The sequence below is a fragment of the Nerophis ophidion genome, linkage group LG08 (assembly GCF_033978795.1).
Source record: "Nerophis ophidion isolate RoL-2023_Sa linkage group LG08, RoL_Noph_v1.0, whole genome shotgun sequence".
In the NCBI taxonomy this organism is placed as follows: Eukaryota; Metazoa; Chordata; class Actinopteri; order Syngnathiformes; family Syngnathidae; genus Nerophis; species Nerophis ophidion.
The window spans coordinates 27,726,523-27,742,192 of NC_084618.1; the positions used below are offsets into that span (position 1 = coordinate 27,726,523).

The 15,670-nt window shown below is 41.1% G+C and overlaps 1 protein-coding gene across 5 annotated transcripts in view; it reads right to left on the bottom strand.

Annotated features, from left to right (window-relative positions):
* Window positions 1-15,670, bottom strand: part of LOC133557603 (netrin receptor UNC5D-like) — a 586,800-nt gene that overhangs the window by 31,534 nt on the left and 539,596 nt on the right. For all 5 annotated transcript variants that reach the window (XM_061908184.1, XM_061908185.1, XM_061908187.1 and 2 more), the window contains 2 exons: window positions 6,073-6,244; window positions 1,256-1,486 (listed from right to left, as the gene is read on the bottom strand). In XM_061908184.1, the coding sequence (XP_061764168.1) occupies window positions 1,256-1,486; window positions 6,073-6,244 (403 nt within the window). The remainder of the gene's footprint in view (window positions 1-1,255; window positions 1,487-6,072; window positions 6,245-15,670) is intronic.

Sequence of the window (15,670 nt, forward strand, 5' to 3'; positions counted from 1 at the left end):
TATATATATATATATATATATATATATATATATATATATATATATATATATATATATATATTACATTTAAAAAAAAGACTCGATAATCCATCCATCCATCCATTTTCTACCGCTTATTCCCTTTTGGGGCCACGGGGGGCGCTGGCGCCTGTTAATATATATAAAAGTGATTATAAATATCCATCCATCCATTTTTCTACCGCTTGTCCCGTTTTGGATCGCTGGAGCCTCTTTCAGCTGCATTCGGCGGAATGCGGCGTACACCCTGGACAAGTCACAACCTCATCGCAGGGCTGATTATATATAATGACGATACATTTTGATTAGATGCCTTTTTAGATTGTAAAATAATTAAAGAAATCATCAAATAATCGATGAAATTATGAATCAATAAATTTAATGATAAAATAATTTAATACATTTTTTATTAATAATTTATAATAATTTTAAATAATTTATAATAAATAATCCAATGTACCTTGAGATTAAATAAATACATTTATATATAAATTAGAAAAAATAATAAATTAAGGAATTATTCAAAGATGTATTTATGTGTAAAATGTTGTTAGATTGTAGAATAATTAAAGAATGAATCAAATAATCGATGAAACCATGAATCAATAAATTAAATCATTCAATAAAAATTTAATTAATAATGTCTTAATAATTTATTAATAATTTATAATAATGTATAATAAATAATCAAATGTACTTTGAGATTAAATAAATACATTTATATATTTAATTGAAACAATAATAAATGAAGGAATTATTTAAAGATGTATTTATGTGCAAAATATTGTCCCCTCTGCATATATAGGTGGGTAGGTAGTGGGGTGGTAGATTGTACAGTAAGTAGGTACACAGATACTGACATTATTCGCCACATCAAAATGGTTTTAAATCCAAAAACCAACACAGAACTTGGACAAAAAATATTCAATTATGCTGCTCCCTGGTCATGGAATGACATCCAGACGGATCCGAGGCGACCAAAATTGATCACTTTGGCGGAGTTTAAGTCCATTTTAAAAGATGGAGAAACCAGTGCTCTTGGTTTAAATTGAATTATTACTTCATCGTTTACAACTATTTTTTTTACCTGTTGTGGTATGACTGCTGCTGTTCTGTTGTATTGTCTTGCTGTAATTATTATTGTAATTTAGTTTGTCAGGTTGCTCTTGAAATAGAGATTTTGATCTCAATTACCTGGTTAAATAATGGAAATTAATTGATTGAAACCCGTGGTCACCTGGAAAGCGTGCGGCGTGTCGTCCACACAGTAGACCGTGAGGACAAAGCCCAGAGGGTTCCTGGGGTCGGGGCTCCCGAAGGCGGCCAGTCGCAGGCGCTTGGCAGCGTCTTGGCTCAGTGGCTCCCCCACCAGGGCGTAGCGTCCGGGCTGCTCCAGCAGGACGTGGCACCTTTGGGCCTCCAGCAGACAGTAGCAGGACGTGCACTCCTCGTGCACGCACATCACTTCCTGTGGGAGGAGAGGCCGAGTGCAGCGATTTGTGAGACCACATTGCTACCGTGCGACATCCTGATGACGAGGCACAACGGTTGGTGCAAATGTTCGCGCCGGCACGGCGAAGACGAGTGGGAGAGGAATGAATGACGACATGTTAACTCGGTGAAATTGGACCCCCCCTTACTGCAAACACTAAAATAACACTGCAGTGAAAACCTGTATTTGTGCCTTTAAGGTTTTTAAGTTATTCTACAAACCCCGTTTCCATATGAGTTGGGAAATTATGTTAGATGTAAATATAAACTGAATACAATGATTTGCAAATCCTTTTCAACCCATATTCAATTGAATGCACTAAAAAGACAAGATATTTGATGTTCAAACTCATAAACTGTTTTTTTTCTGCAAACAATAATTAACATAATTTCATGGCTGCAACACGTGCCAAAGTAGTTGGGAAAGGGCATGTTCACCACTGTGTTACATCACCTTTTCTTTTAACGACACTCAATAAACGTTTGGGAACTGAGGAAACTAATTGTTGAAGCTTTGAAAGTGGAATTTTTTCCCATTTTTGTTTTATGTAGAGTTTCAGTCGTTCAAAAGTCCGGGGTCTCCGCTGTCGTATTTTACGCTTCATAATGCGCCACACATTTTCGAATAATTGGAAAATAATTGAGGATTGCTGCCAAGTGTTTGAACCGACCGAGCCTGCAAGTGGAACAGAGGTATGGAAATATGATAAGTCTGATTTTTCTCTACACCGACACCCGGTAGTTCTGTAAAATAATTGACTACCCGTCCCAACTTTGGAGTCTGTGTTTCCCTTTAGTGGGCCAAGATGGCGACTGTTGATCGCGTGCGTCTTCAAGCTGCAGTCGGGAATTGGTGAAGTCGCCAGACGGAAGCAACGTTAAAGGGGAACATTATCACCAGACTTATGTAAGGGTCAATATATACCTTGATGTTGCAGAAAAAACACCATATATTTTTTTAACTGATTTCCAAATTCTAAATGGGTGAATTTTGGCGAATTAAACGCCTTTCTATTTATCGCTCTCGGAGCGATGACGTCAGAATGTGACGTCACCTAGGTAATAAAGCCGCCATTTTCTCAAACACATTACAAACAGCTCTGTTACTTTCCGTTTTTTCGACTATTTTCTGGAACCTTGGAGACATCATGCCTCGTCGGTGTGTTGTCGGAGGGTGTAACAACACTAGCAAGGAGGGATTCAAGTTGCACCACCGGCTCAAAGATGCGAAAGTGGCAAGAAATTGGACGAAATTTGTTCAAAATACGAGGGTGTGGGGAAAGCCGACCAAATGGTCAGTGGTTTGTTTCGCACACTTTACCGACGAAACCTATGCTACTACAGAGATGGCAATATTGTGTGGATATCCTGCGACACTCAAAGCAGATGCATTTCCAATGATTATGTCAAAGAAATCTTCCGCCAGACCCCCATTGAATGTGCCGGAGTGTCTGCACATTTTACCGGCGGTGCTAAGGCAGACATGGCACAGAGATGTATGGATAACCTGCAGATGCATTTCCAACAATAAAGTCAACGAAATCACAAAGGTGAGTTTTGTTGATGTTGTTGACTTATGAGCTAATCAGACATATTTGGTCGCGGCATGACTGCCAGCTAATCGATGCTAACATGCTATTTAGGCCAGCTGTATGTACATTTGAAACTATATTTACATCCAGTGTTTCCCTCCACCCACATTTAATGCCAAACAAACACTTACAAATCGATGGATTTAAGTTGATCCAGTGTCACAAGATGCGAAACTTCCGATCGTTGGTCTGTATATTTTACCGGCAATGCTAAGGCAATCATGGCCGAATAGCGCAATTTTTCAATTTCGTTTTCGCTATCTGTTCCCATGCTCCAACCATCCGTTTCAATACATGCGTAATCTGTTGCATCGCTTAAGCCACTGAAATCCGAGTGTGAATCCGAGCTAATGTCGCTATATTTGCTGTGCTATCCGTATTGGTATCACTGGATGACGTCACAGGAAAATGGACGATGGCTTCACAGATAGCGAAAATCAGGCACTTTAAAGACCTACTGAAACCCACTACTACCCACCACGCAGTCTGAGAGTTTATACATCAAAGATGAAATATTAACATTGCAACACATGCCAATACGGCTTTTTTAATTCACTAAATTACAATTTTAAATTTCCCGGGAGTTTCGTTTTGGAAACGTTGTGTAATGATGACGTGTACGCAGGATGTCACGGGTTTTTAGAAAGTATGAGCGCTACGCGCACACACAGGTAAAAGTCGTCTGCTTTAACGGCATAATTACACAGTATTTTGGAGATTTGTGCTGCTGAATCTTTTGCAATTTGTTCAATTAATATTGGAGAAGTCACAGTAGAAAGATGGAGTTGGGAAGCTTTAGCCTTTAGCCACGCAAACACACGGTGATTCCTTGTTTTAAATTCCCGTAGCTGCAACTTTACTATGGATCAGAGCACGGTCAAGCAGACATGGATCCCAACCGAATGTCGACCAGCAGGTTTCGGTGAGAAAATTGTGGTTAAAAAGTCGCCACTTGCCGGATATCAGCTGAGCTTGTGTCGTCCGTACAGCTGCCGTCGACACCCGTGAGACACACCTCCGACTATCAGGTACTATTTAACTCACTAAAACACTAGCAACACAATAGAAAGATAAGGGATTTCCCATAATTATCCTAGTAAATGTCTTTAAAAACATCGGAATCCGTCCCAATCGCGTTTTAAAAAAAAAAAATTTTTAAACTTTTTTTTTCCTAGTCCGTCGCTATCAATATTCTCAAACACGAATCTTTCATCCTCGCTCAAATTAATGGGGAAATTGTCGTTCTCTCGGTCCGAATAGCTCTTTTTGTTGGAGGCTCCCATTAAAAACAATGTGAATATATGAGAAGCCCCCACAGTTGTGACGTCATCGTCTGCAACTTCCGGTAAAGGCGAGGCTTTTTCACGAAGTACCAAAAGTTGGGAACTTTATCGTGGATGTTCTCTACTAAATCCTTTAAGCAAAAATATGGCAATATCGCGAAATGATCAAGTATGACACATAGAATGGACCTGCTATCCCCGTTTAAATAGGAAAATCTAATTTCAACAGGCCTTTAAAGCCTTTTTTAGGGGTATTCCGGGATGGGTAAAATTTTGAAAAAAACTTCAAAAAATAAAATAAGCCACTGGGAACTGATTTTTATTGGTTTTAACCCTTCTGAAATGGTGATAATGTTCCCCTTTAAAAGCTGCGAGTGTCAGTTATTTGATGTCGAACCCCAGGATGCAGAGAAGGAGGCAGGCATTGAATGGGAAAACATGGTTTTAATTTAAAATACTACAATTAGAACAAACAAAGGGTACAAACAAAAAGCGCGCACATGGGCGGAATAACAAACTAAGGGTCTTTAGCATAGAAGCTAGCAAGAAACAAAAAATGACCTAGCGTGGAAGCTAGCGGGTAGCAAACAGGAACAACTGGAAATGGCTAATGCTAACAGAAACAGCTTACCGCTACGACGACCAGGACAAAATGGAGCACAACACGACAAGAGCGACATGTGGCAACGACAATACAAACGACAATACAATGATCCGGCAACTGACACAACACAAAGCAGGTACAAATAGGAGCGGGCTGATTGGCAACAGGTGCGGCCAGGTGCCAATCAGCCGCAGCTGAGGAGGAACACAGCACTCAGAGAACAACACAGGAAGCTGACAAAATAAGAGCACTAGACAGGAACTAAGGACAGGAAATACTAAACACAGAGGAAACAGACAAAGGCGGACGAAAAAACTAAAACATAGACAAACTGTCAGCGAGGGAATGAAAGTGACGAGGCGCCGGTTATGTTAGCGATGCTAATTCCGGAGATTTGCCATTACGTAAGACTCGGTCTTCATTATTTCACAGCGACATATGTCAGAGTTGCAACTTGCCCTGAACCCGCCGCCATCTTGTCATCCCCCTCCCCGGCAGCCGGCGGTGACGGATGCGTCTTTTGATAGTTCCCTTTTGTGCGAGACGTGGGCTGGCAAATTACATCTGTGTAAATGTCACGCAGCTTGAAAGGAGCCGGCCAGGGGAAGAAGGCGAGGTCACCGTTATACCCCCGCGCCAACCACCCCCGTCTCCTCCCCCACAACGACGTCACCAAAGCCTCCCCGGCGAGGTCAGTCTGACAATAAAAGCGCATCTCGGACACTTCCGCCCTGCCGTGGCAAAGACGGAGGGCGTCGGGGTGGGGGATGATTCCTGACAGCTGTCACAGGAAGTTGTCGTCACGTGACTTGGAGCGGGTCAAAGGTCACCGTGGTGCGTTAAAAGAAAAAAGAACGGTCTATTCCGCCTGCAGACGTGTCGTTCTTCAAAACGTCGCTACGAGCCAAACTCCTAATTTCAGTGACTGATAGTCGTCATTTGCATGCACGCTGACATTTGTTCCGGAAGCATGACGGCGCGGGTTGGATTTATGCGGCGAATGACGGATGCGGGCTGACAGCTTCGAAATAAGACGCGCGCGAGCGTGACGACGGGTTTCAGCGCGGACGTCGCCGCCACTCACCTCCCATTTGTCGTCCGCCGTCCGCCGCTTCAGACGGGTGATCCAGTTCTCGGCGCCACCCTCGGCCGAGTGCGCCATGGTCACGGCCACGGGGCAGGACAGATCCAGCCCCGGCGGGCCGTAGGTCACTGCGGGACTCAAGAAGATCTCCGGTCCGTCGCCCAACGCCGATCTGCACAACGACATGAGGCGAAAATGGTAGAAAACATTTTGAATGTCAAATTATTAGCTGGCAAGGTACTTTCTGGTTTATGGAAAATGACAGAAGAGCCCGTAAGGACCAGATGAGTCGCCCGATGGCCTGTTCTAAAAATAGCTCAAATAGCAGCACTTACCAGTGAACTGCCTCTATTTTTTTACATTTTATTTATTTACTAGCAAGCAGGTCTCGCTTTGCTCGACATTTTTAATTCTAAGAGAGACAAAACTCAAATGTAATTTGAAAATCCAAGAAAATATTTTAAAGACTTGGTCTTCACTTGTTTAGATAAATTCATTTATTTTTTTACTTTGCTTCTTATAACTTTCAGAAAGACAATTTTAGAGAAAAAATACAACCTTAAAAATTATTTTGGGTTTTTTAAACACATATACCTTTTTAACTTTTAAATTCCTTCCTCTTCTTTCCTGAAAATTTAAATCAATGTTCAAGTATTTTTTTTTTATTGTAAAGAATAATAAATACATTTTAATTTAATTCTTCATTTTAGCTTCTGTTTTTTCGACGAAGAATATTTGTGAAATATTTCTTCAAACTTATTTTGACTAAAATTCCCCAAAATTATTTTGGCAAATCTAGAAAATCTGTAGAATCAAATTTAGAACTTATTTCAAAGTGGATTTTGACCTATTTAAAACATGTCAACAAAATTCTAAAATTAATCTTAATCAGGAAAAATTACTAATGATGTCCCATAAATTATTTTTTTAATTTTTTCAAAAAGATTCAAATTAGCTAGTTTTTCTTAATTTTTTCGGTTGAATTTTGAATTTTAAAGAGTCAAATTTGAAGATAAACTATGTTTTAAAATTTAATTTTAATTTTTTTTATGTTTTCACCTCTTTTAATCATCATTTATTCTCTACCAAAAAAATGTACGACGGAATGACAGACAGAAATACCCTTTTTTTTAATATCCATCCATCCACTTTCTACCGCTTATTCACTTTTTGAGTTGCTGGGGGCGCTGGCGCCTAGCTCAGCTACAATCGGGCGGAAGGCAGGGTACACCCTGGACAAGTCGCCACTTCATCGCAGGGACAACACAGATAGACAACATTCACATTCACATTCACACACTAGGGCCAATTTAGTGTTGCCAATCAACCTATCCCCAGGTGCATGTCTTTGGGAAATATAGATTTAATTATTAAAGGTAAATTGAGCAAATTGGCTATTTCTGGCAATTTATTTAAGTGTGTATCAAACTGGTAGCCCTTCGTATTAATCAGTACCCAAGAAGTAGCTCTTGGTTTCAAAAAGGTTGGTGACCCCTGGTTTACGGATTTTTTTCCACCTTAAATATATATATAAGTAATAGGGGTGTGGGAAAAAATCGATTGGAATACGAATCGAATCGAATACGTTGTGCGATTCAGAATCGATTATCATTTAAAAAAAATCGATTTTTTTTTTTTTTAATCCAACAAACCACTACACAGCAATACCATAACAATGCAATCTAATTCCAAAACCAAACCTGACCCAGCAACACTCAGAACTGCAATAAACAGAGCAATTGAGAGGAGACACAAACATGACACAGAACAAACCAAAAGTAATGAAACAAAAATGAATATTATCAACAACAGTATCAATATTAGTTATAATTTCAGCATAGCAGTGATTAAAAATAATCCCTTATTGACATTATCATTAGACATTTCTAAAAATTTAAAAAAAGAACAAAAGTGTCACGGTGGCTTACACTTGCATCGCATCTCATAAGTTTGACAACACACTGTGTCCAATGTTTTCACAAAGATAAAATAAGTCATATTTTTGGTTTGTTTAATAGTTAAAACAAATTTACATTATTGCAATCAGTTGATAAAACATTGTCCTTTACAATTATAAAAGCTTTTAAAAAACAAATCTACTACTCTGCTAGCATGTCAGCAGACTGGGTTAGATCCTGCTGAAATCCTATGAATTGAATGAATACAGAATCGTTTTGAATCGGAAAAATATCGTTTTTGAATAAAGAATCGAATCGAATTGAAAAAAAAATCGATATATTATCGAATCGTGACCCCAAGAATCGATATTGAATCGAATCGTGGGACACTGAAAGATTCACAGGCCTAATAAGTAATAAGTATAGCTCGGTTGGTAGAGTGGTCGTGCCAGCAACTTGAGGGTTCCATGTTCAATTCCCGCTACCGCCATCCTAGTCACTGCCGTTGTATCCTTGGGCAAGATACTTTACCCACCTGCTCCCAGTGATACCCACACTGGTTTAGATGTAACTTAGATATTGGGTTTCACTATGTAAAGCGCTTTGAGTCACTAGAGAAAAACGCTATATAATATAATTCACTTCACTTCACTTCACTATTACTGCATGTCAGCAGACTGGGGTAGATCCTGCTAAAATCCTATGAATTGAATGAATACAGAATTGTTTTGAATCGGAAAAAATATTGTCTTTGAATTAAGAATCGAATCGAATCGAAAAAAATCGATATATTATCGAATCGTGACCCCAAGAATCGATATTAAATCGAATCGTGGGACACCCAAAGATTCACAGGCCTAATAAGTAATAAGTATATGCCGTGCCAGCAAATTGAGGGTTACAGGTTCGATTCCCACTTCCGCCATCCTAGTCACTGCCGTTGTATCCTTGGGCAACATACTTTACCCACCTGCTCCCAGTGCTACCCACACTGGTTTAGATGTAACTTAGATATTGGGTTTCACTATGTAAAGCGCTTTGAGTCACTAGAGAAAAGCGCGATATAAATATAATTCACTTCACTTCACAAATAAAGTCTCACTGCCTGTTCACTTAGTTCTGGACCAGGAAAAATCACAGTGAGTCCACTTCTGTCTTTGCAATTAAACACACACACACACACACACGTTTTTTGATTAGTTTCGATGGTGAGGAGGGGTGCCGAGATCGAGACAAAGTAAGAGTATATTAAAAGTAAAAGTACCAATGATTGTCAAACACACACTAGCTGTGGTGAAATGTGTCCTCTGAATTGGACCCATCCCCTTGTTCCACCTCCTGGGAGGTGAGGGGAGCAGTGAGCAGCAGCGGTGGCCGCACCCGGGAATAATTTTTGGTGATTTAACCCCCAATTCCAACCCTTGATATGGAGTGCCAAGCAGAGAAGTAATGGGTCCTATTTTTTTAGTCTTTGGTATGACTCGGCCACTCTAATCACTATATGCTTAGTTAACTTTCGGTTTCATTGGGGAAAAGTCCTAAAATCTCTGCCAGGGAGGGGCAGAAAGGAGGACTAAAGCATGTGAACAGAGGAACAATCCAAACCGCAATTATGGCTGACCACAGTGGGTTGCTTGTAACAATGAATATATATGAATAGAAAAGGGACAAGCGGTAGAAAATGGATGGGTAGAAATGTATAATAGCCTTGTTACACAATTTGCATAGGAAAATATTTTTGATGACTATAATTTTCAAAAACCAGATTGATTTTTAACTTGCCTTGCTTGTTACAAGATCAGATTCTATTAAAGTGAACAACATGTGACATTGGATGTGGTTCATTTCTCTGTCAAAACTGAAATAATTAGAATGTCAGAATGTGCTTTATTATTTTCAGTCTTTTTGTTGAAAGACACATAAATGACATAGCTGGCCAACTCAAATTATGTGACATATCATATAAAATGACATGGGGGACCACAAAAAAATTAAGCGGCAAGCCAAATGTAATGCGGTGGGCCACTTGATATGATGTGACGAGCCGAACAAAATGATGCAGCGATGACGCGGCAGACCGAAAAAAATGATGCAGAGAAAGACATTAAATGAAGTGGCAGGCCGATTAAAATGAAGCGGCGACCACATAAATTGAAGTCGCAAACCACATAAAATGATACAGTAGGCTGAATAAAAAAGTGGCAAACTAAACAAAAATGAAGCAGCAGACCGCATTTAATGACGCAGCAGAAGACAATAAATGATGTGGCAGGCCGAATAAAATGACGCGGCGACCACATAAATTGAAGTCGCAAACTACATAAAATGATACAGTAGGCTGAATAAAAAGTGGCAAACTAAACAAAAATGAAGCAGCAGACCGCATTTAATGACGCAGCAGAAGACAATAAATGAGGTGGCAGGCCGAATAAAATGAAGCGGCGACCACATAAATTAAAGACGCAAACCACATAAAATGATACAGTAGGCGGAAAAATGTGGCAAACTACACAAAAATGAAGCGGCAGACCGCATTTAATGTCGCAGCAGAAGACAATAAATGAGGTGGCAGGCCGATTAAAATGACGCAGCAGAAGACATTGAATGAAGTGGCAGGCCGGTTAAAATGCTGCGGCGACCACATAAATTGAAGTAGCAAACCACGTAAAATGATGCAGCAGGCCGAGTGAAATGTGGCAAACGACACAAAATGAGGTGGCAGACCGGATAAAATGACGCAGCGGAAGACATTAGATTAAATAGTGGGCCGAATAAAATGACGCAGCGGAAGACATTAAATTAAGTGGTAGGCCGAATAAAATGACGCAGCGGAAGACATTAAAAGAAGTGGCAGGCCGAATAAAATTTGCGGAGGCCACATAAATTGACATGGAAAACCACATAAAATGATGCAGGCGGACGAAAGAAGTGTGGCAAACCACACAAAATGAATCGGCAGACCGCATAAAATGACGCAGCAGAAGACATTAAATGATGTGGCAGGCTGAGTAAAATGAAGCGGCGACCACATAAATTGAAGTAGCAAACCACATAAAATGATGCAGCAGGCGGAATGAAATGTGGCAAACCACACAAAATGACGCGGCAGACCGAATAAAATGACGCAGCGGAAGAAATTAAATTAAGTGGCAGGATGAATAAAATGACGCGGCGACTACATAAATTGATGTGGCATACCACGTGAAATGACGCAGCAGGCCAAATGAAGTGTCGCAAACCACATAAAATGATGCTAGAGACTTAATAAAATGACGCAGCGGAAGACATTAAATGAAGTGGCAGGCCAAATAAAATGATGCAGCGACAACATAAATTGAGGTGGCAAACCACGTAAAATGATGCAGCAGGCGGAATGAAATGTGGCAAACGACACAAAATGTTGTGGCAGACCGGGTGAAATGACGCAGCGGAAGACATTAGATTAAATAGTAGGCCGAATAAAATGACGCAGCGGAAGACATTAAATTAAGTGGTAGGCCGGATAAAATGACGCAGTGGAAGACATTAAATGAAGTGGCAGGCCAAATAAAATGACGTGGCGACCACACAAATTGAAGTGGCCAACCACATAAAAGGATGCAGCAGGCCGAATGAAATGTGGCAAATGACACAAAATGATGTGGCAAATGACACAAAATGATGCGGCAGACCAAATAGAATGACACAGCGGAAGACATTAAATGAAGTGGCAGGCCGGATAAAATGACGCAGTGGAACACATTAAATGAAGTGGCAGGCCGAAATAAAATAACGCGGCGACCACATAAATTGAAGTGGTAAACAACACAAAATGATGCGGCAGACCAAAGAAAATGACGCAGCGGAAGACATTAAATTAAGTGGTAGGCCGGATAAAATGACGCAGTGGAACACATTAAATGAAGTGGCAGGCCGAAATAAAATAACGCGGCGACCACATAAATTGAAGTGGTAAACAACACAAAATGATGCGGCAGACCAAAGAAAATGACACAGCGGAAGACATTAAATGAAGTGGCAGGCCGAATAAAATGATGTTGCGACCACATAAATTGAAGTGGCAAACCACATAAAATGATGCAGCAGGCCGAATGAAATGTGGCAAACCACACAAAATGATACGGCAGACCGAATAAAATGACGCAGTGGAAGACATTAAATTAAGTGGCAAGCCGAGTAAAATAACACGGCAACCACATAAATTGATGCAGCAGGCGGAATGAAATGTCGCAAACCACACAAAATTATGCGGCAGACCGAATAAAATAACACAGCGGAAGACATTAAATGAAGTGGCAGGCCGAGTAAAATGATGCGGCGACAACATAAATTGATGTGGCAAACCACGTAAAATGACACAGCAGGCCGAAAAAAATGTGGCAAACCCCATAAAATGATTCGGCAGGCCAAAAAATAAATACATTTGGCAGTGTACATAAAATGATGTGGCGGGTTACATAATATGGGGCTTCAAGGCCAACTAGAATAAGCCTTTGTGCCAGATAAAATGTAGCGGCATGCCGAATAAAATGATGTGGCGACCACATAAAAAGATATGCCGACTACATAAAATAATGTGCCGACCCCGTAAAATGATGCTGTGACCTACATAAAATGAAGTGACAGGACAAATGAAATGCGACGGGCCACATAAAATGATGTGACTTGCCTAATAAATGATGTGGCTTTGGGCAACAGAACTTAAGCGGCAGGCCGACTAAAATGAAGCCACAGGCCGATTAAATGATGTGACAGGCCGAGTAAAATGACGCAGTGGACCACATAATGATGCAGCAGGCCGAATAAAATGACGCGGGGACCACACAAAATGATGTGGTGACCACATAAAATGAAGTGGCAGGCCGGATTTAATCATTTGTAAAAGAATAGGCCGCACTCAGGGATTTCCAACGTAGAACTGTTATAGGATGCCGCCTGTGCAACAAATCCAGTTTTGAAATGTCCTCACTCCTAAATATCCCAAAGTCAGCTGTCGGCTTTATTATAAGAAAAGTGAAGAGTTTGGGAACAACAGCAACTCAGCCACCAAGTGGTAGCGCCACGTAAACTGACAGGGAGGGGTCAGCGGATGCAGAAGTGCATAGTGCAAAGACTTTCTGCACAGTCAGTTGCTACAGAGCTCCAAACTTCATGTGACTTTCCGATTAGCCCACGTACAGTTTGCAGAGAGCTTCATGGAATGGGTTTCTCAATGCCCGGGTTAGCAGCATCTAAGCCATACATCACCAAGTCCAATGCAAAGCGTCGGATGCAGTGGTGTAAAGCAGTGGTCCCCAACCTTTTTGTATCCGCGGACCGGTCAACGCTTTATAATTTGTCCCGCGGCCCGGGGGAGGCGGATCCTTTTTTATTTTTTTTTATTTTTTTCTTTGTCATGAAAAAGGGACGTTTTTGTCATGAAAAAGGGAGGTTTTTGTGGTTGGTGCACTAATTCTAAGTGTATATTGTGTTTTTTTATTTTTTTAATAAAAATGAATAAAAAATTCTTCTGCGGCCCGTTACCAATCAGGCCACGGCCCGGTGGTTGGGGACCACTGGTGTAAAGCATGTTGCCAGTAGACTCTAGAGCAGTGGAGACCCCTTCTATGGAGTGATTAATCGAGCTTTTCCATCTGGCAATCTGATGGACGAGACTGGGTTTGGAGGTTGCAAGGAGAATGGTACATTTCGAACTGCATTGTGCCGAGTGTGAAATTTGGTGGTGGAGGAATTATGGTGTGGGGTTGTTTTTCAGGAGTTGGGCTTGGCCCCTTAGTTCCAGTGAAAGTAACTTAGAATGCTCCAGGATACCAAAACATTTTGGACAATTTTATGCTCCCAACCTTGTGGGAACAGTTTGGAACGGGCCCCTTTCTCTTCCAACATGACTGTGCACCAGTGCACAAAGCAAGGTCCATAGAGACATGGTTGAAAGAGTCTGGTGTGGATGCACTTGACTGGCCTGCACAGAGTCCTGACTTGAACCCGGTAGAACGGGATGAATTAGAACGGAGACTGAGAGCCAGCCCTTCTAGACCCACCAATGCGCTTTTGGAAGAATGGTAGAAAAATCCTATAAACACACTCTGCAACCTTGTGGACAGCCTTCAAAGAAGAGTTGAAGCTATTTCTCACTGGCACTCATCGAGGGCGGACACTCCCCTTTCCTCTCCCTTATCTCTCCTGCTTGCTTCTTTGTCTTGTCTTAACTTTTTTGTTGCCTCTTTTTGCACTGCTCTCCAAATCTAAACATTTGTTTAGATTTTAGGTTTTTTCCCACTCCAGACTAGGCCCCCTTAGGAGCCCTGTCTAGATTGCATTTTTTTACTCATCCTTCCCCAGCGTTTACCTTTTTCCCATCTTTTACGGGGTGCCTTATGGCGACCCATCAGCCTTCCTGTTCAGTAACCCTGTACAATGTTTGTTTGTCTAATCTTGAACGAGTTTGTGCTGAAAACAAAAGTTTGTTGTACTTGTGCAATGACAATAAGGACCTATCCTATCCTAATAGCTGCAAAAGGTGGACCGACATCATATTGAACCATATGGGTTAGGAATGGGATGGCGCTTCAAGTTCATATGTGAGTCAAGGCAAGTGGCCAAATACTTTTGGCAATATAGTGTATGTTGCCATGCAAGCCAGTTAAGGAATGCTCATCAAACACTTATTTGGAATATCCCACAGGTGAAGAGGCTAATTGGGAACAGGTGGTTGCAGTGATTGGGTATAAAAGCAGCTTCCATGAAATGCTCAGTCATTCACAAACAAGGACGGGGCGAGGGTCACCGTGTGAGCAAATTGTCCAACAGTTTAAGAACAATATTTCTCAAAGAGCAAGAGCAAGACCTAGAAATTTAGGGATTTCACCATCTACGGTCCGTGATATCATCAAAAGTTTCAGAGAATCTGGAGAAATCACTGCACATAAGCGATGATATTACGAACCTTCGATCCCTCATGCGGTACTGCATCTAAAAACCAACATCAGTTTGTAAAGGATATACCCACATGGGCTCAGGAACACTTCAGAAAAGCACTGTCAGGAACTACAGTCGGTCGCTACATCTGTAAGTGCAAGTTAAAACTCCACTATGCAAAGCGAAAGTCATTTATCAACAACACCCAGAAACGCCGCCGGCTTTTCTGGGCCCGAGCTCATCCATGATGGACTGATGCAAAGTGGAAAAGTGTTCTGTGGTCTGACGAGTCCACATCTCAAATTGTTTTTGGAAACTGTGGACCTCCGTAACAAAGTGGAGAACAACCATCCGGATTGTTCTAAGCGCAAAGTTCAAAAGCCAGCATCTGTGATGGTATGGCTGTGTATTAGTGCCCAAGGCATGGGTAACTTACACTTCTGTGAGAGCACCATTAACGCTGAAAGGTACTTACATGTTTTGGAGCAACATATGTTGCCATCCAAGCAACGTTATCATGGATGACCCTGCTTATTTCACCTGTTACAGCAGCGTGGCTTCAGAGTAAAAGAGTGCGGGTACTAGACTGGCCTGCCTGTAGTCCAGACCTGTCTCCCATTGAAAATGTTTGGCGCAATATAAAGCGTAAAATACCACAATGGAGACCCCGGACTGTTGAACAACTTAAGCTGTACATCAATCAAAAGCTTCAAAAATTGGTGTCGTCAGTTACCAATTTTTACTGAGTGTTTTTACAAGGAAAGGCCATGTAACAGTGGTAA